The sequence below is a fragment of the Ailuropoda melanoleuca genome, chromosome 15 (assembly GCF_002007445.2).
Source record: "Ailuropoda melanoleuca isolate Jingjing chromosome 15, ASM200744v2, whole genome shotgun sequence".
Lineage (NCBI taxonomy): Eukaryota > Metazoa > Chordata > Mammalia > Carnivora > Ursidae > Ailuropoda > Ailuropoda melanoleuca.
The window spans coordinates 16,084,486-16,110,527 of record NC_048232.1 but is presented as its reverse complement, the minus strand read 5'-3'; the positions used below and the strand labels follow the sequence as shown (position 1 = coordinate 16,110,527).

Sequence of the window (26,042 nt, the reverse complement as noted above, 5' to 3'; positions counted from 1 at the left end):
AAAAAATAGAAATGTTTATTGTAATCTCTACCAAGGAGATGAGATTATCAAAAGGGTAAGTCTTTATATTTCTTTAGTCCTAAATCTCTGGGGTAAGCATCACCAAGTATGACTGCATTCATCTGAAAAAATAATAATAATGTGATAAAAATTCATTCATATGAAATTAATTTTATAATTATTTATCTTATCAATGGTTACCTTTTAGTTTATCATTCTTTACATATAGTTATTAAAACCATATGAGTACTATAATATTACTTTGGTCACTTTAGGATGAATTAAAGAAATCAACTAAAAAGTTCTGTCCTATCTCATTTATGTAATAGGTAATTTATAGCGTGTCAAGAGGATACACTTGTCTACTAGTCTGTGCCTTAGAAATATCATTCTGGGGACGCCTGGGTGGCTCAGTTGGTTAAACGTCTGCCTTCGGCTCAGGTCATGACCCCAGAGTCCTGGGATGGAGCTCTGCATTGGGGCTCCCTGCTCAGTGGGGAGCCTGCTTCTCCCTCTCCCTCTGCCTGCTACTCCCCCTACTTGTGCTCTCTCTCTCTCTGTCAAATAAATAAATAAAATCTTAAAAAAAAAAAAAAGAAAGAAAGAAAGAAACGTCATTCTGGGATCAGTGTCATACACTGCATTTTATGTTAGTAATTACTCTGTTAAATACCACTGAACACTAAATGATTTTTTTCATAAATTATTTAAAGTTGTAGTCACCTGAATGATAATCTCTATACTTACAGAGGAGTATACTAGGGAAAATGATGCTGAAAGCAGCATTTCACAAATGCTAAATATAGCTATTCCCCCAAATCAAATACTCATGTATTTAAAAAAAATTAGTTAAGAAAACAAGCATTTATAAGTTTTCAAAACTATAAGTAATTTACTGATTATAGGAAGAATTAAAGTAGATTTTGCCCGAGATTGCTTAAATTACTGTTTGGCATAGCCAAGCAAAGATGATAGCTTCTTAAAGGAATTATCTATCCTCTGACATCCCACATCTGCTCTAAGTACTTCCGGATTGTTTTGAAGAATTAAATTAATAAATACTTCTTAAACAAGGGCCTAACACATAATACATGCCCAATAAATGTAAGCTATTATTGTTGTTGTTGTTGTTGTTGTTGTTGTTATTACTCTATGTTGAATCAAGGTTGTCAAAAAGTGTGATTTGCTGCAACATGGACGGCACTGGAGGAGATAATGCTAAGTGAAATAAGTCAAGCAGAGAAAGACAATTATCATATGGTTTCTCTCATCTATGGAACATAAGAACTAGGAAGATCGGTAGGGGAAGAAAGGGATAAAGAAAGGGGGGTAATCAGAAGGGGGAATGAAGCATGAGAGACTATGGACTCTGAGAAACAAACTGAGGGCCTCAGAGGGGAGGGGGGTGGGGGAATGGGATAGGCTGGTGATGGGTAGTAAGGAGGGCACATATTGCATGGTGCGCTGGGTGTTATACGCAACTAATGAATCATTGAACTTTACATCAGAAACCAGGGATGTACTGTATGGTGACTAACATAATATAATTTAAAAAATTAAAATAAAGTTTAAACAATTGTGATTAGAAACAAAATTCAAATTTTGTGTTAAATATATCATCACTTAAAGTAAATGAGCATCATCCACGAATTTCTTTCTCCAATGTGGTTTTGTAATGTCATAGAGAAACCAAGGGGTTTTTTTAGCATTACTACACAAAGTATCAATTCCACATGCTGAACTGTTTAGTTCTTGATTTTCCAGGATGTATGGTCTGAAATGATTATGCACCTCCCTTTGAACCTGGTTATAATAGAAGATGTATCCATGTTACCCTTAGCTTTCATCTCTTCTGCATTGTGGTCCAATTCATTTTCCAGCCAGCACCAAAAACAATCAAGTAGGCAAGCCAACTTTCACTTCCTACATCTTCTTTCAGTTCTGTAAATCCTAATCCTGCACATATGTAGTTATAACTCTGATTCAGGAATTGAGGATTAAATAGCTTCCCAGCACTTTGGGGGTAGAAACAGAAATGAGAATGATGCATCGATCATGGATGATGTGAGAAGTTGCCGCCGGGCAGACGCTAAGCCCTGCAGACAAGGGGGAATCAGACTGGCAGTTTAGACTAAGTTCACCAGAACAAGGAGCTGCTGACACCTAAATTAAGGGTTCTCTTAATTAGAAATTCTCTTCATTTCGTGAGTGGGACCCAGGCAGAATGAAATGTAAAGACAGTACTCAGTTCCAATCCAACTATTTTCTGAACAGGAGGCAGTAGGCAAGTTTCTAGCTTCTCCCTGTTATTTCATCTATAAAGTTGGCACAATAGTATTCATTCAGGAGGTTGGTGTGAGCTTTAGAAAGAAAACACAGTGTCTGGCACAAAGCAAATGATCAATAAATGACAGCTAAATGTATCTGAGTCATAAAAACGGTTTACACATTTAAAAAAATGATATTTACACTGCTCACAATCCTCACAGAAAATAAATCTGATTTTAAAAGTATAACTATTTATGGATATATTTTTTTTATTTTAGTGGCATATTTCCCCAAAGGGAGTAGATCACAATCCTACACTCACATCATTATTTTCTAGAATCCTCCCCACTACATCCCACTAAATCCTGAAAGTCTTGACTATCTTCCCTCCAAAAAAACCAAGTTCTGTTTCACTTTATGAGTTCCCCTTTAGGATTTTTCCCCCCTAATGCATGATATTTTTGACTTAAAGAAAAGCAGGAAATACTACAAATCTCATTAGTGAAATCATTCTTATCCAGATCTCAGTTAAAATGTGCTGGCTAAAATTCCGGAGACTTGGATAAGATTCAAATAAGTATCTGAGGTGAACTTGGCCTGGGAATCTCTTAGCATTTGTTTGCGCTCGGAGGGACACTGTCATACTCATGGCACTGGCTGGTTAGGAAAGCATTTCCCAAGGCCCAAGCTGGAGCCGCTGTCCCACCCACATCACCCTGTCCTCTAGGTAGCTGTTGAAGGCAGGTAAAAAGTAACCTCTGTTCTGTCCCTTGGCTTCCAGAAAGCCAGAAAACAAGTAAAACTTGGAAGAGCCAAGATAATACAACTCAGAGTCCCTTAAAAATTTTTTTTTAAAAAGCCAACTGAAACCATTTAAACTTTTTTTTAAGGTTTTATTTTAATTCCATACATCACCCTCTGCTCATCACCACAAGTGCTCTCCTTAACCCCCATCACCAACTTACCCAACCCCCCAACTTCCTCCCGTCTGGTAACCAGCAGTGCGTTCTCTGTAGTTGAGTCTGTTTCTTTGTTTGTCTCTTTCTCTCTCTCTTTTTGCTTTGCTCTTTGCTCATTTGTTTTGTTTCTTAGAGTCCACATATGAGTGAAATCCTATGGTATGCGTCTTTCTCTGACTGACTTAGAAACCACTCAACTCTGGTAGGGTTTTCTCTCACCCATGCCAGCATGCACAGAAAACACCTCGGTTGTCTTAAGTCATCTTCTCTTCCTTGATCATCTACATGAATTTGGTTTTGTCTCTTTCCGTGCTTTCTGTCATTATTTTTAGACATGGTTATAAATATTAATCACTCCGATACTGTGCCCCAATACTAGGAAGGCCCCCCAGACCAACACAAAACAGAATAATCGAGCAGACTTGAGGCATAATTCCTTCTCTGAGTTTACGAATACACAGTGAGGCCAGATTATTTTTCTCCTGTCAGTCTCGGTAATAATAATGGAAAGAAAATGGTCAACGGCTGCCTGTACTGAAAGGAGACAATTAATAAATGTTAAACCTGGCACCTAACTGTTGCAGGAAAGCTTTCATTACCCTGGAGCAGTTCATGCTTAGTCCTCAGGAAGGGAGGCAGAATAGAAAAATGCATTTTGCAAGATTTTGCTAAATAAATGTTTGTTACCTCTTTCCTCCAAAAAGAGAATGCAATAAACATCTGCAAATTCAATTAAAAATAGTAATAACCTACAGGAGAAACATGGTCCAGTTAATGAAGAGTATCCTCCAAAAAGAGAAAAAGAGGCCAAGGTGGGGACACGCTCTATCCCTCGTGTTGGTTCACACACTCTCCCCTTTAACAGAGAAAATCACTGAGGCCCAGAAGCTTCACGGCGTCAAAGAGCCGAGACCCAGGCAGTCAGGCTCCAGAGCTGACTCTCTTTACTCCTGCACGCTGTTGCCTGGGGGCTGGTCGGTTGGAATGGGTAGGCATTGCGGACACAGCAGGCGCTAACATGGTGTTCCCTCAACCACTTGCTCGAGAATCACCTAGAAGTTTGACAATATGCAGCTTCCTGGGCCCCATGGCACCTCTACTGATCTAGCATCTCTGGGGTTTGGGCCCACGCATCTGCATTTTAACCAAGTTCCTTGGTGATTAATAAGCAACTTGACATTGAAGGGCCACAGCACTTACTGTCTTCTTGCTGTAAACCGACCACCTGTCCACACATGAGGCTGAATTTATAAATAATTCTTTTTACTGTGCCCCACCTTCATTTGTCAGGCAGCAAACATTCTTGGAGACTCTCTTCTTTGGAAGGTTCCATGTGAATCTCTTTGGGGGTTGGGGAGCATTAATACTCATAAGACATTCCTGATTTTCAGCCATTTGCCCCTATAATCCATTCTCCACACAGCCTTCAGTTTGCTTTCTTCATGGCACTTACTAAAATTTGTATTTACCTGGGTTTTTTTTTTTTCTTGTTTATGTCTGTTTTCCCCACTGGACTTTAAGCTCCTGGTAGACAGGACATGGCTAGCTTTGGTCACCATTGTGTCCCTAGGACCTAGCATAATACCTCACACACAGACACTAGCCACCGTAATGAATGAATGAATGAATGAATGAATGAATGAATGAATAAAAAATAACAAATGTACTTCTAGTCTTGTAGGGGAAGTGGGACACATGTGTGTAGCTATTATAAAAGCAGTAAACAATTAAGAGAAATGCAGATAGAAATGGCTAAGACTGCATTTCAGCTGTATGAAATTTTGGGAATTCCAGGTACAAGAAATGGCATGGGAAAAGATGTAGCAGTGAGAAAGTGTTAGATGTTAGAGTGTTAGATAAAGATGAGAAACCCCAAACTCTTCTGTCCAGACTGCAAAATGCATGAAGGGAAATAGCAGTCAGGCTCAGAAGGCCAGGCAAAGGCATTTTGTTAATGATTTGATAGGAAATAAGCTACTAAGGGTTTTTGAACATGGTAAGTCATAGGATCAGAGATCTATTAATCTGGTAGCAGTGTCAGGGTGAACTGGAGGGAGGGGATTCTGGAACAGGGGACTGAGGATGCTTTTTCTCCCCGCTCGTTTCTGCTCCTAATCTCTCTGTTCCCCAAGTGTGGATTTCAGAAGCTACAACAAATACTTTCATCACAAGCAAACATTCGTGCTTTCCATCTTCACAGTCCTATGAGAACAAATGCTTAAAAAAACAAACACATCGTGGAAAGAATACCAATAGGGCCTGAAGTCCTGTATAGGCTGGGAGTTTGAGAGACAGGAAGCCGAAAGGACGCAGAATTTCCGAGCTGCTCTTGACTCATCCCTGCTTTTGCAGCAAGAGCGTTTACTTCCATTCTCCTTTTGACTCCCATGATGCTGATGCAAGACCTCTGGCTTCAGGTTAGACCTGGAATTCCTGACCAGCACAGTCCCCTTGCCGTGTCCAAGAACATCACCTTTCGATTTTGACCTCTTCTATTCTGAGCCCAGATCCATTCTCAGGATCCTTCTTAACACAGGTTCTCGAGACTGTCACAACTGATGGAAGAAATCCTGAGACAAAAACCTATTTGCCATTCCAGGGGCACATTTGTGTCCCACCCCCCCAACTTTGTGACATCTGTTCAGGACTGACTCTATCCTGATGTCAATAATCGCATGGGCTGTCTGCTTCTAAGGTAAACTAGATGGAAATAAAATCATCGGGATCTTACTTGCAACCTCTTTGCTTTTGCCCTCATTACCTGTTAGGTACGTTTGCTCGTGTATCTCCGTGACACTCAAGAGTTCGGCACTCTGTTGTTGGCAGCTTCTCCGTGCCTGGTGCCAAGTTAACGCAGATTTGGAGTTTATCTGGTAGGAAATGCCAGTCAGCGGGTCTTTATTCCATAAGCTTTCACTGCCCTCAACTGTAAAAGAAGGCAAACGCGATTGGCTGCATTAGGCATAGAAAAGACTTTCAGGGAAAAATATTTCTTAAACGATTCTAGTAGCATTTTTGTCGGAAGCATATTTGTTTTCCTTTCTTTTCTTTTACTTGTTTTTGAAGTGCCTGTGAGATTTTCTTCACTCCTCTGATGAACAGGGGGAGTTTTCAAAAGATTGACCACATCTCATTCTTTTCATTTGCCTAAGAAAGGAAAAGAGAGGCACTGTCTCCCTATTTTTGTGTCTGAATATTTGGGATCAATTGAGTTGGAAAGTGAGGCAAATGCAAATACTAAGAATAGAGATGCCAGGTCAAATTCCTTAACCTAGAAAAAAATAGAGGGGCAAGAGAACATATAAATCTTCTCTCAGCAAGTGGATATTTTGCCTGTACATTCTAGTTGGGTCTTTTTAGACCAAAGGCATGGGCGTTAGAAGGCCACGTCATGGACTCCACCACCAGGCTGACCTGGACCTGTCACTCACCGGTGGTTTGTCCTTAGTTCCAAAGCCTTATTTTCCCACCTCTAGGATGTATTAAATCTGTGTAGCCCCAGGCAATAGTAAAGGCTGATTGTTAGTTTTCCTTCCTTCAGAGTAAAAAATAATTCTTTGAGCTTATTTTTGCTGTGCTATTTTATGATTCCCAATACAGTCTTTAAACTTAGTTATACGTTATGAAAGGCCAATAGTATCGATGGGTAAATATTATTTATAGTGTGTTACCTATAAGATGTTTGGCCAATTAGTCAACAAATGAAGTATTTCTGTGTACTTCATGTTATAAAAACATCCCTTTTCTCTTTTTAATAATATAAAATTCTACCCACGAATCCTAGGGAGTAATAATTTCTTCACTTTTTTGTAAAGAAGAAAAGGAATCATGTAACTTCTCAAATTTTCTGAGAAGTGTTCAACCTGCCAAGAAGTTGGCCAGTTTCCTGTAAGCATATAGCCTATGTCATGAATCCTTGGACATGACAAGGAAGTGATCTTTTTCAGACACATCACACAGATTGTGATATGAAACTTGTGGTTCCACGGCACATCAAAGAGGAAGAAAAATAACCCAAAATTCCATCCAGGCAACAACATAGACATTTCTAAGATGTTTTCATTATAAAATTACTATATATTTACATAAAAATAAATTTGAATTGGTAATGTTCAATTTAAATGATCACGATCTGAGATCTTACTAGTTCCATATCCAGATGGATTTTCTCCACATAAGTGAGATCATTCAAATGAGACTGATTGGAGGGCTACTTGAAGATATATATTTTTAGAAATTTGGAGTTCTAATATGGTAGAAAATGTGAGACACACACACACACACACAAAAAAAACAAAAACAAGGGGGATTATTTTCTTGCCCAGGAATGGAAGAGAGGGATATACATGAACAAAGAAGGAAATGCAATTTGACTCTTCTCTTTATTTAAAGAAAGTATACTTTGTACTTTAGATCAAGAAATTAAGATCTTGGGGCGCCTGGGTGGTGCAGTCGTTAAGCGTCTGCCTTCGGCTCAGGGAGTGATCCCGGCATTATGGGATCGAGTCCCACATCAGGCTCCTCCGCTGGGAGCCTGCTTCTTCCTCTCCCACTCCCCCAGCTTGTGTTCCCTCTCTCGCTGGCTGTCTCTATCTCTGTCAAATAAATAAATAAAAAATCTTAAAAAAAAAGAAATTAAGATCTATTTCTCAATGAATGTATAGGTTAGCTGAGTCTACACCTCCCCGGATTGTTCAAATTCCTGCAGTAAACCAGAACAACTGATGTGGAAAGCAAAAGTTGCAAGCTATGGAGAATTGAGAGAAAGGGTCTTTTCCTTTTCCTGTTCTCATGATACTTTAAAATAAATGTCTAAACAGAAGGAAAACATTACAATAAACAATGCAAAGGACAATGAAAAGCACTTATTAAAATGTCACTAGGTCAATAACTGGTACCTTGTCTTCCTGTATTAAGCCTGCTTGTTTAAGGCTAGTGTAAAATAAAAGGTTCTTTTGAAAGGAACATGAAGTGAGGAAAATGAAGTAGATTGGGAAATCACAAAGCCCTTTAAGAAAGGCATGAAATGTATAAAATGGGCTTTAAATTTTTAATGCATATTGAAATCAAACAATTTTTTATTCCCTATAGTTATTTTACTTTACATTTAACTATAGTTCTATAGAATATATATATATATATATATAGGCTTTGAAGACATAAATTAGAAGTAATAAGACTAAAAGATTATTCAAAAGAATACTCAGGATATCTCTCCAACACACATTGATCCCAAAGTTGTGAAGGTTTTTTTCTGTGTGTGTGTGTGTGTGTGTGTGTAGTTTTTTGTTATTAGTGACTGGCCATTTGTCTTCTATTTAATGACTAATTAAATCGTACAAATATCCAACAGCCCCTTCATCAATACCACTTAAGTGCAAGATGCTATAGTTAGTCGTATGAAATCCACACTCCCAAGAAACTCCATGACAATAGATTTAGAAAATATCATTCCTAGTAAGTAAAGGTGAAAGACACTCCTCAATCATTGGAAAACAAGTACTGCTTTATCTTAGGGGAAAAAGTAGCTTGATTCCAACAAAAAGATATCTACTATAGAGGTCAGACATCTATAAGCCTTTCACGGGAATCAAACCTCTAAAAGTTGTTATAAGAGAGGCAAATACAATTACTTCACCCAGGAAAGGGAGAGCAGCGTTGCCATGAATGGGAAGCCTGTTTTTGTAGATATTCACCCAGAACATAGGGACTGCACACAGAACAGAATTATAATAATATATGGAGCTGAAAAATCAAATTTATTTTAAGTGGGATTATAAATCAAAAGAGAGAAATAAGTACGATTCTTAGACTTTGGGATTTAACTTAAGACACTGAAACATTTTTGTGAATTATTTCATAATAATGCTTGGAATAATGTGAATGTGGGGGGATGTGTGGTCCCCAAAATTCAGCGGTAAACAATGCTAGTGTGATTCAGGTGTCCTTACAACCATCCCACACTGCACCTGCACCCAGACTCTTCCCCTGCACCCCCCCTCTGCCAGCCAGCAGGAGAAAGAGTTCTGGGTAATAGCACAAAACAGGAGTGGCTGTGATCCATAAAGTCTGAAGGAGCAAAAGGTCAGGCAGTAAGACGTTTGGGGGGGGGGAGAAAAGGAAGGGGATAGCTGGCAGCAGGCTGAGGATGTGGGGCTGACATGGAAAATGAAAGAACCCCTCCCTTGCCTCCTTCTTCAGTCCCAGCCCTGCCTCCCAAGGCTGATGCCTTCCTCTAACCCCTCCTCCACCATCCCTAAACCTGCTACACTGTTTCTTTAAAGATTCTTTTTTCCCCCAAGATTTTATTCATTTGAGAGAGAGAGAGAATGAGCAAGTGAGAGCATGAGCAGGGGGAGAGACAGAGGGAAAAGCAGGCTCCCCATTGAGCAAGGAGCCCGAGGCGGGACTCGATTCCAGAACCCTAGGATCATGACTTGAGCGGAAGGCAGACGCCTAACCGACTGAGCCACCCAGGTGCCCCTCTTCACATCTTCTTGAGTGTGGGAGGAACACAGGAGAATTCTTATTTTCTAGCTGCTTCCCATCAAATCATGCAAAGCCCCTTACTTCGTGTTACTTCAATAGTATGTTTTAATCTTAAAAATCCTTCGAGCATAAAAATAATCCACTTCCATTTCATTCATAGCTATGTTAAAATAAATGATACTGTTCTTAAATTAAATTTACTATCATTACTATTCATTACTACCACTTTCAGAGAAAGGAGCCCTTTTCATTACATTGGCAAAAAGTCAGGAGCCCCTTTTGTGTTGTTGCGGCAGAAGTCAGGAGCCCCTCCCATCTCTCTCGCTCCATCAAACCACGTGCTTAGGGCATTAAATTTTATTTTTGATCTAAGGTTTAATAAAGATACATCCCAGGGGGAGGTATTCAGTATATAATGCATCGTATTCAGTATCATTTACCCTACAGTCTTAGCAGTAAAGATCGGAGACAATGGCATGTGCACAGGGTTGCGGTGGAGTGTGACAAGTTAATAAATGGGAAATAACTTTGAGGGGGAAAATGGTCTCAATAAACACAAGGTCTTATTGCCACAGTGCTGTCCTAAATGTGGCAAACTCTTCTTGGTGCTAACATTACTTACATTTCAACGGACAATATCCAAATAGCTTGTCCGCGTCATAGTCTGCAGTGGTTCCACACCAGAGCCACCCGTCTGATCGCCCAGCACTGGTGCAATCTGCATACCACTTGTTTTCAAACTTGAATGGAAAGGCACACGTTGCCCCGTTGGAATTGCCCAGCAGCGTGTACATGTCTAGAAGAGACGCATTGATCACATTTAGAATGCCAGTCAATCTTATGATCAGTGGCTTTCCACTAAGAAGGATGCCGAAAGAATGGGTCTTACTCTTCTGACCACATTTGATGTCCCCACACCGGGAATTCTTTGGTCTTCACCTTCTCTCTCTACCCCATCTTTTGCTGCGTATACACAGCGGTCTGTATTAGGAACAACTCTAGTACCACTGCACTTTTGCTGTGTTTCAGGACAGATTTTCCTCTTTTCTACACCTGCCTTGACTTCTGCATTTCCCCCCAGAACAGAGAAGAGGCCATCCTTCCTCTTGCTTGGAATCACAGAATGATTGAATCTCTAGATGGAAAAATAGTGAGATAGCTGTGTAATTCAAATGCACAGCCAAAAGTTAAATCCCCTCCTACCACTTCCTGTCAAGCCAGCCTCTACTGCAGTCCCTCAACAATGACTATGAGAAATGGTTAGAATTTGGACATAATGCTCTAATCCACATCATGGAAAGAAAGTACTCGAAACCACTGGATACCACTGAAAATCAATATTTGTCTTTCTTTAAACTGAAATCAGACAGAGCAAAATGGGAAGCTCTGGGTTTGCCTAGAAGAGAAAATTGAAACAAATAAAAATCACCTTTGATTATGGTTTGGCTGAAGCCAAAGGATTAGAGAAGCTCGTATCTCCACTGACAACCACACCACTCCCCTAGCCACATTCTCCGAAATGTTTAGTGTCTCTGTCTCTGTAGGGACATCCCCTGGGGAAACAATAGCCTTCTATAGGGAAGTAGTTTGCCTCCCACCACCGGCTGACATTCAGAATTTGTCCTAGATAAAAATACTCCTTCTTAATTAAGTTTTGTAGATTCTATGACTTTAAAAAGTCCCTAAAAGACATGTTAAAATCCAATTTAGACAATATAAAGTTTGTAAGACATGCAGCACAACACCTAACATATATTAAAATCATAACACACATTAAGTTCCTTACCCTCTTTCCTTTCCCTTTACTTACTGGTACTTATCCAGTGCTCCAGACAAGGTAGGCTTATTTACATTTCCTGCGAAATTACTTTTTCACCAATTAGCTAGTTGTTAGGAACTTCAAAATACAATTCTAGGTTTGTCCTACTATATTACAGGACCAGTTTTCCGAATCATATATTGTATAAGGAACATGCTGGATTTAGGTATAATTATGCCACTCTTAATCACTGGGATTCCTGTTCCTTGACATGAAGAAGACCTATTAAGACCACCTCAGGGTTAGTTGTACGTTCATTAAATTAGCCAAGAAATTTTCAGTGCTGTATTTATAGTTCTCAGTCAGAAATGGCCTTTTCAGAAGTAACCCAATTTATTTAACAAAACCCTGATGAGGCCAAAAGAACCAAGTTCCATTCTAGCCACTTCACTGACAAGTCATATAACTGCAGTCAATTTTTCTTCCTCTGTGGTCCAAACTCTCAGAGAACACTTAGATCCTTCTAAGTCTACAATTCTGATTCTATTATTCTAAAATAATCCCTGGCCCCAGCCAGTTGTTTTCCTCAAGTTTTCTTTAGAGAGACAGACTCCACATAGACCGTCTCTACATTGTCTTCAGATCAAATGTGTATTCCAATGAGTAGATTCCAAGGTCACTCTGAAGGGCTAGATCTTCTAGCAGGAAAATCTTAAATACTGAGAGAGAATTGGGGAGCAGGCAAAATGTGGTCAATGGACAATCTTCATCCAAGCACCCAGGTGCTCATAGAAATAACTCAGTAGATTTTTAGACCCCACCCCCCATGTCTTATTTTAGTTTCTGGGTGGGAGGGGAACCTTGGTATCTGCACTTTTAACAAGCTTTCCTGGCGATTCTTAATCATATTACACTTTAAGAAACACTATCCTAAACCTTATGCATATTCTTCTCAAATAAGCAGGAAAACAGGGTGGTGGGGATGAGGGGTGGGGTCCATGTAACTTCAGTGATGTATTTTTAAATAAAATAAGAAGTCCGATGTCTTAGCATCAATCTTCCTTGTTTTGAATCCCTCAATTAGAACTACTGTCCCATCTGTGGAATTTGACTCCGTCAAGTTTGGTTCACTCTTATTCTGCTAAAGTTTTCTATCAATTTTCTCTTGAAATATGGCTTAGATTGCCTCATCTATAACTTCTATAACTTCTAAACTTTCATTACATTCAATAAATGCCTCAGGAGAGCCTCTTCCAGAGCTCTCCTTATCACTCTTGTTCCATGCCTACATTTCCTCCTCTTTATAAAGAAGGAAAATGGAAAGCTAACAAATTATGGTCTTACAAAAATCTGAACTCCCAGGCTCTGATTAGCTATGACAACTGGGTTCAACCAATCTTTGTAGCCTTAGTAACATAGTAATTTTGGAAACAGGTAATCTCTTATTCCAAAAGGCAGGCTCTTCCTCTGACCTTGAGGTTGTTCTCGATAACACTTCCAAATAACCAAGTGTCCAAACCTGGAATGTGGTTATAACATCATCTGACACAAGGAGGCTTTGTAAAAGGCTTCAAGTTCTGTTTAATCGTGTTGTTTCTGCTCAGCCACCAGAAAATGAAATTTGGCCAAGATAAGAGAAAACTAAATACTCTGGTTTTATTTAACCTTCAAGAGTTTAAGAACCAACTTCTTATAAAATTATGTTCTGCCCCACAGGTGCTACCACTTTCTAAAATAGCTATGTTGCATGGTAATTTACAGGCTAATTCCCTAGCTCTTCTAATCTTCTGATTACTATAGTCTTTTAATATGCATAAGGTGACAGAGAAACATTGGGAAACTTAAAAGATCAAGTAATGCCAAGATTTCATTTTAGGCGATCTGACTTGGGAAAGAATGTTTTCCATGGGTCATTTCTCTAGGGATAACTTAAATCAAAGGAAAAGAAACATCTGGTTAAATTCATTTATCACTACAACCATACAGTGTCAAATGGGAAGTTTTTGGTCAAAGACTACAGTGAACATTCATTTCTAAAAATTGTACTCTATAGTTTAAAAAACCTTCACTAAAGATAAAAAAAACCACACACAAAACAGTCATTCCATTAATTATAAACAAGCTAAAATACCGTTCAGGACTTTTTACTATATTTATTCACTGTCATTTTCTCCTAGAACACAGAATAGTTTGAAACACAAGCACAATTAATAATTCTAGCACAAACTAAACAAGAATATACGTTTTTTTTTCTTGAATTAGGTTCCAACTAAGAAAGATGAGAAAAATTTGACACAAAGTCAAGATATTCCATGCTTCTTACCTTCATAACCTCTAGAGCATAAATCATCTGTGGTTCCATAGATTTTCCATCTGCTCCATAAACCGGAACCCTTGTAAAGCATAATATTCTTTTCTTGTTTATTGCCATAGTTAAAAAATAAATCTTCTCCCTTGATCCCCAAAAGTGTGTCATTTTTGCACTCCCATTTCTGAAATTCGCTCTTCGGGTCACAGGCATACAGAGTGACAGCGACCCAATCCGTTTTTGATGGTACCCCCAGACATAATTTAAAAGCAACACTCATAATCCGGGATTCAGACACCCATCGGAATTTCTGTGCTTCATTGTCCTGGTTGCAAACCGCTGTTTGGACTGCACTGGGACTTAATGCTTCCACGCAGCGCTTGTGATCTTCATTATATATTAAAAATTGCTTAGTGTCTGTTAAAAAAAAAAGAAAGAAAAAAGAAAAGATGCTTAAATGGATACATTAACAAAGAATATTTTAGGTCAAAATTCCCAATGTTTCCATTTCCATAAAACTTATGATCCCAGGAGAAGGGTGAAGGGGACTCTGGGCCAGCTCAGCTCCCTCTGCGAGGGGCTAGGGACGACAGGGTAGGGGGGTCCTTGAGGCTGGAGAGAGAGACTGGGGGGAAGCCCTCTCCCCGGGAGAGCACAGGGCCCCCAGCAACTGCCTGGAAATCCTCAAGACATCCTAGTTCATTATGGGGAGCATTACAAAAAGGCCTGCCTTAAATGCACACGAATTGTAGTGCTATCAACATAAAAGGTAGAGAACAAAGAAAGAAATAATAACCATCTGAGAAAAGAAAATTTAGATATGAGGGACGCCTGGGTGGCTCAGAAGGTTAAGCTTCTGCCTTCAGCTCAGGTCATGATCCCAGGGTCCTGGGATCCACCCTGTGTTGGGCTCCTTGCTCAGCACGGAGTCTGCTTCTCCCTCTGCCTGCCACCCCCCCTGCTTGTACTCTCATGCTCTCTCGCTCTGTCTCTGGCAAATAAATAAATAAAATCTTAAAAAAAAGAAAATTTAGATATGAATACAATAAGCTGTAGAATTAAATATATGTATACCCTGGAATAGAATTTTGAAGCCTGATTCATCCCTACTCTCTTTGAGATAGAGGAAGCTCATATGTAATTATTTTAACTATAACATTAGCGAGGTTTTTTGTAACTTAAAAGATAATTTTATTTTAGGAAATTTTACCCTTATGCCCAGCAAATCTTTGAACTAAATGCATTCTGGATAGCTCCGTTAGCGAAGTGTTTTGTTTTGTTTTGTTTTTCTTTGCAACAATAGATAACTGAACAATTTAGCATCTAGAGCTAAGTTAGCATCTGTTATATAATTTTAACTTTCATTTTATTGGCATACTCAAGCTAGCCTTTATATAACAAAAAGATACAAAAATGTACTTATAAGTGTAATAATTCGTTAAGTTCGCAGTAAAGGTTAAATAAATGTTTTTATTTCATTTGAGGTAATATTTATGATAAAAACTACAAATAACAGTGTTGTTTTATTCTTATAATTTGGGGCTAGTAATTTAAATAAGTATGTGTAGACGGCTTATACTTACAGTACATAGCTGCTAGCTGGCAAAACTGAACTTCCTCTTGCAAAAAAAAAAAAAGAAGAAGAAGAAAAGAAAAAGAAAAGAAAAAAGAAAAAGATCTGGTAAGCATATTTTTCCCCCTTAAAACTGAATTCATGTAAAGGTTTTCCCTTTTTATTTTTTTTTAAGAATAGATAAATGTCATTTTATGACACAAATATCAAACTTTACCTCAAGATTTACCAAATTCCTTCTACGTAAGTGTTCTTTCAAAATGAGCTGGTAGTATTGCAGATAATCGAGGGTCGGACTAAATTTAGCTCATTATTTTTAATCAAATCATCCCAGTGAAATATACCAAAGCAATAAAAGTACCAATAGCAGAGTCCTTCACCATTTACAAAACACTTCACAAGCCATATTCTATTCACTGTCCTCAACACCCCTGTCAGGTTAGCACCATTACATTCTGAGATCAGTTCCTGGACCATCAATTTAGGGCTTTGCCTTGATCTTTGCCTTGAAAGATTATTCTTCCCTGCCCTGCTGCTGCATCTGCCCTTGTCCCACACTTGTTAGAGACCTCCTGCTTCCAACCTGTCTGGGTTCCTAATTTGGTGCTTCTTTGAACCTTAGCCGGGGTTCCTTGGCTGGGTTTCTCATTTCTGTTGGTTTGATTTCTTGGAACTGGGACTCAATAGAGTCTCAATTCAGAACACCTGTTTCTGTTGGCTTCTCTGGAGCTGACATCTGTCACCCGAGCATGCAATGCCTGGCCGGAGCTCCTCCCATCGAGCTGAACGCCTTCCCAGAGTTGACCTCAGCTTGTTGCTGCTCATGCCCTAGTGTGACAAGTTGAATAACTTTCTGCAGTGGCGATAAAATTATTTATAACATGCTCTTCTATTCATAATAAAACACAGGAGATGGGAAAACAAAAAGTTAAAAAAAAACCCAATTACTATGATAATTTACAACACACAAATGTAAATCTAAATAGATGGATGGATGGATGGATGGATAGACTGATAGATAGATAGATATAGGGATACACACACATACAAGCACACTCACACACCCTATTGGTTCTGTTTCTCTGGAGAACCCTGACAAATATCTGTCTCCAAGGCCACCACCTTAGACCAAGCCACCATAGTCTCACTCTGGTCTTCCACTCTTTGAAGTGCAAGCATCCAAGAAGCTAACACTTGATCCTCCCAGTTTCCTGGGTGAGATGGGCCTGATTTGCCACCTGACTCCAAATTGCAGTACCTCCCTAACGTAACAGGTTGTTTCCACTTAACTATATGAGAGTCCGATGTCCTTCTGTTTTTGTAGTCTCGTTAGCAGATTACCTGTGATATGCATCCCATTCAGGTGGATGCTTATTCAACCATAAAATTGTTTTCTTTTTCTTCTACCTTTGTGAGAGGTTTTCCAAGTTGGGAGGAGATTTTGTTTTTAACTATGTTTTCCCAACAATTTAAATCCTTCAAGAGTATGTTACTGTACACAAGAGAAAAACAGCAACCTCCACATCCTAGCTCCCTAGGGGGGACCTGATCCCGTCCCTGCTCTCACATACCACCTTCCAGCCACAAGGCCTTTCTGTTCCTCAAACACTTCATTTCCACTTGAGAAACTTCATATTGCAAGTTCCCTCTTCTTGGGATGTTCTTTCAGGTCCCAGTTCAAGTGTCAACTCCTTAGCAGAAATTTTGCTCTTTTATTTTCTATATAATATTCACAACCATCTTAGTATTCCTTTAAGAAAATCATGTAGTTATGTTTTGTCCATGTCCCCCAACTGGGATGTAAATTCCACAAGTAGAAAGACTTAATCTTTCGGGTTCAGGACTGTATCCTCTCTTTTCGAAGCATAATAGTCAGTACACAAATATTAGTTGAATGAATGAAAGAGCATTAATTAAATCTGAAGCATCTTGACCAATAACCCAGATCCGTTATTTTATTTAATAACTGATGAATGATGATGGGTGTATTTAATGTTACCTCTTCCTCTGAACGTTTATTTTTACCAAAGAACAATTTAGAAATGTTTATACAAGGAGTACTTGGAAATGAAAAGTTTCTATTTCAGTTCAACCTTATCTATTCTGGTTTCCTTTATTTATCTTTGACATTAGGGAGCGGGGCAAGTTTGATATTGTCTTTGCTAGACAATATAAGGAAATGTAACATTATCACTTTATGATTCCACAATCATCCATTATTCCTCTCTCCCACTAATCAACACGGAGTTTTGCTTTTATCATTTTCTCTCTGCCGTTGTCTCTGATTTCTTCCTCTGAAACAGATTCAAGGCCTTGACCACAAGACAGCCTGTGGTATTTTTGCCACTATTGACCACACCAATGTTTTATATGTATAAACATTCTGTTCTCTGTCTATACTAATTATGTTATTACAATACAAGCATTATGAAGCTAACAAATGAGGACAGTGGAATTGCTATATTCATTTCTCTGCCATCTCAATTATGGGTTTGAATGTGTGTTTTTCTTTCTGCTTTTTAAATACTTACACATCAGAAATTTATTTACAGAATTCAAGAGACCCTTCTTCCATCTTTAACTCTATCTTCCTCATCTCATATTAATTTTTTGACAGATACATGCCAGGCACTGTGCAGGTGACATTGCAAGGACAAACCAGAGACAACTTCTGTGACCCACTGAGCTCACACCGCCTGTAGTTAATTCAAAGGCAGAAACCTCAAAGGTCAAATATACCCAGGAAAGAAGCAATAAATTTCAATTCAATATCTCAAGTAAAAATAACCGAAGACTAGATATCCAATAACATAAGCATGAATATTCTTTTTTTTTTTTTTTTGAAATATCTTCCATGCCCAGCAAGGAGCCCGATGCAGTGTCCAAACCCACGACCCCAAGATCAAGACCTGGGCTGAGATCAAGTCAGATGCCTAACCCACAGAGCCACCCAGGCGCCCCATGAGGTTGAATATTCTTTTAAGCAAATTTTAACAGTTTTACATTTTTCCATAACATTGAGCAAATAATTAAATTTCTAAATGGACTAGCACAGAAAATTAGGTTATTAAATTCGACGACCTAGAGCTAGAACTTGTATATGGTGTATTTCCTTATACGTTTGTAGACTTTCCCCACTACCGATACATAAAATGCTGACCTGCAAACACAAAAAACAATCTTTTGCAAGATAGAGAAGCTGGATACGAGCAAAATAAGTGGATATTTTGTAGCAGACGCTGCCAGAACCCTACTTATTTCTTCTTGCCTTTTGCCATGTCAGTGTATGCAAGCCCCGTTCCCCAACGTCAGCATAGAATCTCCGGGCCTGGGCGCATCAGAGACCCCTGTGCCTACATGCTGCGAAGGCAAGAAAGGTCAGAGAACAAAGGCCCCCAGGAGTAACCCTTCACCAGTGACTGATAGCAATTGATGAATAAACACCCCAAATCCCTGGCTTGTTGGGACTCTGAGGCACATAGTCTTCATTGTTACCCAGAGCACCCCAGCAGGGCTGAACTCCAGGGGTCCCCAGTGGTCATGGGCTCCTTCCTTTCCAGTCTCACCTCCCCACTCCTCTGCCAGTGTTTCCTGGGACTGTTTCCCACATGAACTACTGCACCCCAATCGCTGTCAGAGATAGTGTCTTAGACAACCCAAACCAAGAATTCTGTCCCTAAAGTCTCAGTTAATGAATATAAAACCTACATAGATGTCCTCCAAGGACCAAAGCTGAGTGAAAAGCAGATATTTATCACACACCAAGTACATGCAAAAAAAATCTATGCCACGTGCTGGGGGCAGTGGGGAGGCAGACTAAGGATCACAGTGTTAGGTTTGGCAATATTGAACAAAAGAATAAAGGAAAAATTGAGAGTTATTTTAGTTTTCACTTTGACCCTTCATTTATTCACCAAACATTCAGAGAACCTAATAATTTAAGTTACTGCATTTGGCCATTTGGGGAGGTACAAGGGTGAATCCAATACAGGTTACAATCTCAGGAGAAAGGAGAGGGCAGGAGTAAGGAATTTCTCCAGCTTCCTGTGTCTCTTCCTAAAGATATGAATAGCTACACCCTTCCTGGGTTTGTTCACTCCCATCTCAGTAGGTCTCCTCGGTCTGCTGATCTCTTTACCTGGGTCCTGGATTCTACCCCCTTCTGCCTCTCCACTTGTTCTCCCTTCCTTTCTCTCCTAGATGTTCAACCTCAGAATGCCAGCCTCTCCCCCAATTCTCGGACAAATCAACAAGATCTGTAGGTAAGAAGTTGACCTTATACTACTCTTTCTTCTTTCCTTCACAGTCACACTAACTAATTAATCTTTATGTATCATGTCCTTTTGATCATGATATAATCAAAGCTCTGATGCTCACTGGCTGTGTGACTTTGGTCAAGTTTCTTAACTACTCTGGGCTTCCTTTTCTCCATCTAAAAATGAAAGGAAAATAACAGGACCTGCTGGTTGTTGTGAGGATTCAATGAGATCATCTAAATAAAGCACTGAGAACAGTTCCTCTCACATAGAAATTGCTGTATACGTGTTAAGTATTATCATTAACTTGGGAAAATCAGTCTTGATGACAGTATGAAATGGTTGAAAAGAGGATGAGACTAGAGAAAACAGAGCTGTTGCAGCAGCCCGGAGGCGGAACAGAACAGAGATGATGGAGACTCTAGAGTTTCCAAACTCAAGATGTGGTGGAGAAAGGTATATTCTTTGGGTCAGCAAACTTGTGATCAAATTCTGACTCCACCATTCACTAGTTGCGTTGCTCAGTTAAATTAATCACTCCTGCCTCGATTTCCTCATCTGTAAAACAACGATAATAATGCTCCGTGATAGAGTTGCCATGAACTTCTAAATAAGATAATTTATGTAAAACATCCAGCATATCATTTTGCATATAGTAAAACCTCCAGGGTTAATGCCCTCCTTCCCCTCGCTGAGTGAAAAGTCTAAACAGTTGATACAAATAGAGGGACTAAGTCCTTCTTTGACATATTGTTGTTTTGACCACGTTTTACATCTTTCCTGGTCAACACACTCCAGCTGGCAAATTCTTAGCCTCAGAGCCAGAAGGTAATAGTCAAGAATCATCTCTGGTCCTTACTGGCTTCCTGACTTCTGAGCCTGTTTTCTCATGTAGTAAAAGGTGGATGGCAACACCCATCTATCTTACCTCATGGGGCTATTGTTAAGGACCTGAAAATGATTAATGAATGGGACTAAGGATCTGAACGTACTTTGTGACTTTAACTTGGTTTGTAAGTGGACAAATTTGTCTTAGAATGCTTTCTCCTTTCGATGTCAGTTTCAATTCTTTTTGAAAGGGTTCTTGCTTTCTTACCTCCTTTACTCTCACTTTTGTTCTGATTTCCACTAGTCTCCTCTATGGACCAAACTAACCACATGATGTTTCCATCAACAACGCTTGATGGTAGCCAAGAGGCAAGAGGACATCAGTGTTCTCATTTTGACATCAGTTTGACTCCCTCTCTGCTATGGAGATTTGCTACTTCAGAAGCCACTTTCCTTTTGTTCCGTTCCTCTTGTGGCCTCTGTGACCTCTAAATTCTCCTTTAGTTGGTCACGTTCCAGTCCCAGAGGCCAGATCTGAGTGTTGAAGGATGCCTGTGGTTTCTAGCTTCCTTGTGAAGACAAGGGTCTTTGTCTTTAACTGACGTTGAGCACATTTGACTCTGTAAAGTTCACACTTAACCAATGATGACTCCTCCTACTGAGAAATGAGGTTCAGCACCCTCATAAGGCACTGAATTGTCACTAACAAAACAATTGTCATCTTACCTTTATCTGCAATATCCTACAAACACAGATCTCCATTTCTCAATTTCAGAAAAGTCAGATGAAGTTTGGAACAATAACAGGAAAAAAAGACAAACATAAGAACAATGGAAAAAAAGAAAGATGACAAGAACTTGTTTTTGCTCAGTAACTTTAGAAAGTATGTCTTAAATCCGGCATCTTAAAGAAGTCATCCATAAAGGAAGAAATGAGGAGACTAGAAATAAAATTAGAAATGTCATAAGGAAAACTTTATGAAAATTAAAATGACAAAGGGAATGCTAGTGGGGAATTGTTTCTTGAAGAAATTCTAGATTGGTACTAACCAATCATTCATTCAGCAAAACATGCATTATAGAAAGAGTACTCCATTGGGAGCCAGGAGTCCTGAGCACTAAATGGATTGTGCCATTACCTAGTTGTGAGACTCTGGAAAGATCACTTAACCTGTCAGGAATTCAATTTTCTTTCCTATAAAACACGGAGGTTGGGATGCAGCTTGTGGTTGTACCAGGGATCAAATTCACTGTATTTGTTTTACACTCACTGGCTAGCGAGGTCCTATTTTTGGCATCTTTTCTAGCCCTGTCTCCAGTGACATCACATTGGTAGTTTGAAATCAACCATGGCAGGAATGTTACACCATGGAAATCAGTAAATGCCACAACTCAGTGCTTTTTTTCTTCTTCTCTGAGAATCACTGGTTAAGTTTACTAACACACCATTGCTTATGAGCTAAGCCATCCCATTTTAAGTCAAACTCTGCCAAGGTCTAACCTCTGTGTCTGAGCATCTCTCACTATATCACTACTATGACTATATCCCCACTGAGGTCTAAACATTAGTGCTGAATGCAATTCTTCCTGCTAACAGGCAGCAGGGCAAGAAAAGGGTAAGAACTCCCCTCCTTTAAGCTTGACCTCCCGGCCCCTCCAGGTATGACATGGATGCTCACAGTACTGATGATGTGGGATGTGCTCAGGGAGGTGGAAGAAAGGGTTCTGGCTTTAAAAAAATAAACCACAGAAAGTAGGGAGACCTTTCTATGGGTTTTCTTCATGGGTCGGGAGCCAGGGCAGGGGGTGCTGGGGGTAAGGGAATTCATATGCCCTTTGTTCTTCTTTCTTTCTTCCTGTCTTTCTTTCTTTCTTTCTTTCTTTCTTTCTTTCTTTCTTTCTTTCTTTCTTTCTTTCTTTCTTTCTTCTTTCTTTCCTTCTTTCGGTTTTTTTTATTTATTTGAGAGAAAGAGACAGAGAAATAGAGCACAAGCAAGTAGAGGGGCAGAGGGAGAGGGAGAAGCAGACTCCCTGCTGAGCAGAGAGCCCAACGTGAGGCTCAATCTCAGGACCCCAACATCATGACCTGAGCCGAAGCCAGCCGCTTAACTGACTGAGCTACCCAGGCACCTCTGTCCTACTGCTTTGTTACTAAGCAGTAACTAACCTCTGTTCATGTGCTGTTTGAACGAAGAAAAGGTAAAATCAGAATTACAGGCTCTCAAGTTAAAGAAAAAAATCTGGAAGGGGCTCCCTCACCCATGTGTTTGTTTGTTTTTTTATTCTCTGAGTAAACAGATCTTCAGCACCTCCCTGCTTCCCCCATATTTGTGCCTATGAAGAGGAAGACATTCATCAGAGTAAGACATCCTGCTGTCTCGAGGAGGGAAACTTTCTTAAGCAAATTGAGAAACATTTCTTGCCACATAGCATTGAGTCAGTTTAAAGAAAATTAGTATCTCTACTGCCCAGTATGGTGGCCATTAGCCCTAAGGGTCTATCGTACACTTGACATGAGGCCAGTCTGAATTGTGCTCTAAGTACAAAATACACACTAGATTTTGAAAATTTTTACTTTTAAAAAATGAATGTAAAAATATCCCATACATTTTATACTGATTAATCTTCCCCAAAAATATTTTGGATATATTGGGTTCAATAAGATATATTCATAAAGTCAATGTCACCTGTTTCTTTTTACTTTTTTTAGTGTGGCTCCATAAGGTAACCACTGACGTTTCTATTGGAGTGCCTGGGCTAGAATCCAGGTCACATGCAGAGCCCTGGAACTGTTCATCCAGATTCGGTTTGAAGACCTTCAGTGACAGGGAACTTACTCCTAAGCAGACTATCCTATTTGAGACAGCACAACTCTTAGAGTTTCACTGGTCTTAGTTTTAACTAAACTTGGGGCCATGAAGGATATATTCATCCTCTGCCACAAGACAGACTTGCAAGATGAACACTGTGATAATCTCTACCACTACCCTGTGGTCTTCTCCCACTTGGGTTAAGCATTTCCTCCTCCAGCACCCCTTACTCACTGAGAGATATGCTTTGTAGCCAGGAATAAGGCAAAATATCTTTTCAGGCTCCAAGAATCTTTCTTCAGCATGGTTTCTTGGGAAATCTCTCCCTTAAATGCTTAATATACTGCTTTTATTAGATAATTAGTTACTACCGTGGGAACAAGAAGTCACTACTTTTAATAGCTAGCAGTTAGGAAGCAATTCCTATGAGCCACACTATGTTCTAAACATTTTCCATTTTGTAACTCATTGAATCCTTGCAAAAACATGGTGCAGGTAACATTACGCTCGCCATTTTATAAACAGGGAAACTAAAAACACAGGATAATTAAGTAGCTTCCGGTAGGGGCAGGGGGCTTTCACTTGTGCTTTTATAATCACTGCTACTTCTTTTTTCTTCTTTTTTTTTTTTTTTTAAGCAGACTCCACACCCAGCATGGAGCCCAATGCGGGGTATGAACTCAACACCCCAAGATCAAGACCTGAGCTGAGATCAAGAGCCGGATGCTTAGCTGACTGAGCCACCCAGGTGCCCCATATAATCACTGCTACTTAATGCTCATTATGATTTAATGTTTTCTGTGGTCAGAAAACCTCTCTGGAAGTCTCCTGGTGGTCGGCGTTTCTGTGTTATTAGCGTGCTCCCAGTCCCGCCCCCGCCATTACATAGAGAGCATGGAGTGACGTTGGCACAGACTGCACACAGATGACCTGTGCTAATTTGGGAGAAAAGAAGGGGGATCAGGAACCAAAAGTTCAAAGTTGAGATCCCTTCAATCTCATTTCAAAAGGGAATGAAAATTCTAACAGGTACTCTCCTTCTGAAGTTTAAGCAGGTTGAGTCTAGAGAACTAGAAAAGAGACTCGACAATGTCTTTGAGAATCGAAAAGCTGTGAATCTGTTCCTCCTGAATAATCACCAGTCTCGGGGTGGGGGGTGGGGGGGAAGAGGAAGAAAACAAGTGTAAATCAGTTTGAACAACTTAGAATACTGATAAGGATGAACTTTGTAGCTGTAAAAAACTATGGATGGTTAAAAGGTTTGTTCACAGAAAAAGACGCATTGTGAAAATCTCATGGAATCCATCTTTGGAGGATGATTTATGATCCTTTCCTTAGAACCACAGTGAAGAAAGACAGCAATGCCTCCCTCCTTTTGGCCAAAAACATTCAGAAGATATTTCTTGGTGGTTAGACAGGAGTATTGGTGAATTGAAAACCAGAACGCACAAACTACAGAGGAAATGCCTCTAAGAACAGAGCAGGGAAGGAATGATGGGACATAAGAGAAGTCAGGAGGAGACAGGGGTTCCGTGGGGCTGGGGGCCAGGCAGCACCTCTGGCCCGAGAGGCAGCCTCCCTACTCCCAGTCCCTGGCTTCCAGGAGGAGGCAACGGGTTTCCTGCAGAGCTGGTGGTGCAGGGGACTTTTGCTTTCCTCCTCACCACAGGTATTGAAAGGAATCCATTAACCTTGACCCAAAAGGGAAGGTGTCCCCTCGCCCCCAGGCCCCAAATCAGAAAGCTTCTGTTTCAGTCAACTTACCCAACAGCTGTACAGCAACCGGAATGAGAGAGAGGAAAACCAGGAGCAGGGACGGCCTCATGTCCCAGAGTTTATCCTTCGCTTGCACTGATGGAGAGGAGGGGGTAAGAAGGAACCAAAACAATGCAGGCACCCAATCACCCCTTCCCTTACTCTGTTTTCAGAGCTGCCCTGCTGAAAAGAGGTGTGGAGGAAGCTCTCACTTTTAAAGAGCTTCTGAAATTAGGGAAAACCTCCAATAAGGAGATATCCTGTCACATGAGGGTAGTTGGAAAAACAGGAATTCAAAGTTACAACTTTGCTTTGTAAGCTAACTTCTGAGAAGAGCAGACACAGAGGAAGGGAAGAAAGGGACACATGTGGGAGAGGGGTGAGGAAGGCGGGGTGGCGAAAGGGTGATAGTGAGAAACGCAGAACCAGGCTGGCCCGCAGAGAAGGGGAGAAGTGAAACAGCTGTGTGCCTCAGGGCTGGCTCAGAAGGGGCTGTGTGAAGAGCAAGCAGGAGGCCATTACCTGGGCTGGAAAGCTAGGGTTCCGTCTGGGAAGCAACTGAGCCAACGGTCCCTCAGCAGACAACCCCAACCTAGAGTGACAGAAATGGCAGGCACTAAAAAGGCAGTTTTATGCTGGAAACATTTTCTTCAGGGCTGAAACGGATTCCCCTCATTCTCTATATTCCGTGCCTGGAGTGTCTTTTTTTCTTTGATTCAAAAGACACAGTTCTCACAGAGCATTGTTCCTTTAGGCAGAAGGAAAGTGAGAGGCTAAACCTAAGAGGGAATCTCCTCAAGGCTGGGAGGCAGAAAGTTCTAGAAGGCTTTCTCTAGAAATTTCTCCAGAAAAACAGAGAAAGCTGTGACAAAAGATCCTTGAAGCCCAGCCTCAACCATCCTGGTCCTCTTAGAGGAGAAAATCTGCTCATTGGGTCACACGTGATGGGTAGAATTGTTTCCTTAAAAACAAAGATGGGAACACCTGGATGGCTCAGCTGGTTAAGCACCTGATTCTAGATCTCAGCTCAGGTGTTGA

At 40.1% G+C, this 26,042-nt stretch overlaps 1 protein-coding gene across 2 annotated transcripts in view; it reads right to left on the bottom strand.

Annotated features, from left to right (window-relative positions):
• MRC1 (mannose receptor C-type 1) overlaps window positions 1–25,692 on the bottom strand; it is a 92,684-nt gene extending 66,992 nt beyond the window's left edge. Inside the window, exons 1-4 of one of the 2 annotated variants that reach the window (XR_002142553.2) lie at window positions 25,014–25,692; window positions 13,799–14,200; window positions 10,339–10,512; window positions 5,989–6,153 (exon numbers count right to left, since the gene is read on the bottom strand). Coding sequence is in view for 1 of the 2 variants with exons in the window: in XM_002918637.4 (XP_002918683.1) it covers window positions 5,989–6,153; window positions 10,339–10,512; window positions 13,799–14,200; window positions 25,014–25,074 (802 nt within the window). In the remaining variant the exon portion in view is untranslated. The remainder of the gene's footprint in view (window positions 1–5,988; window positions 6,154–10,338; window positions 10,513–13,798; window positions 14,201–25,013) is intronic. The other variant, XM_002918637.4, reaches the window with a different exon arrangement.
• Window positions 25,693–26,042: the final 350 nt, after the last annotated feature.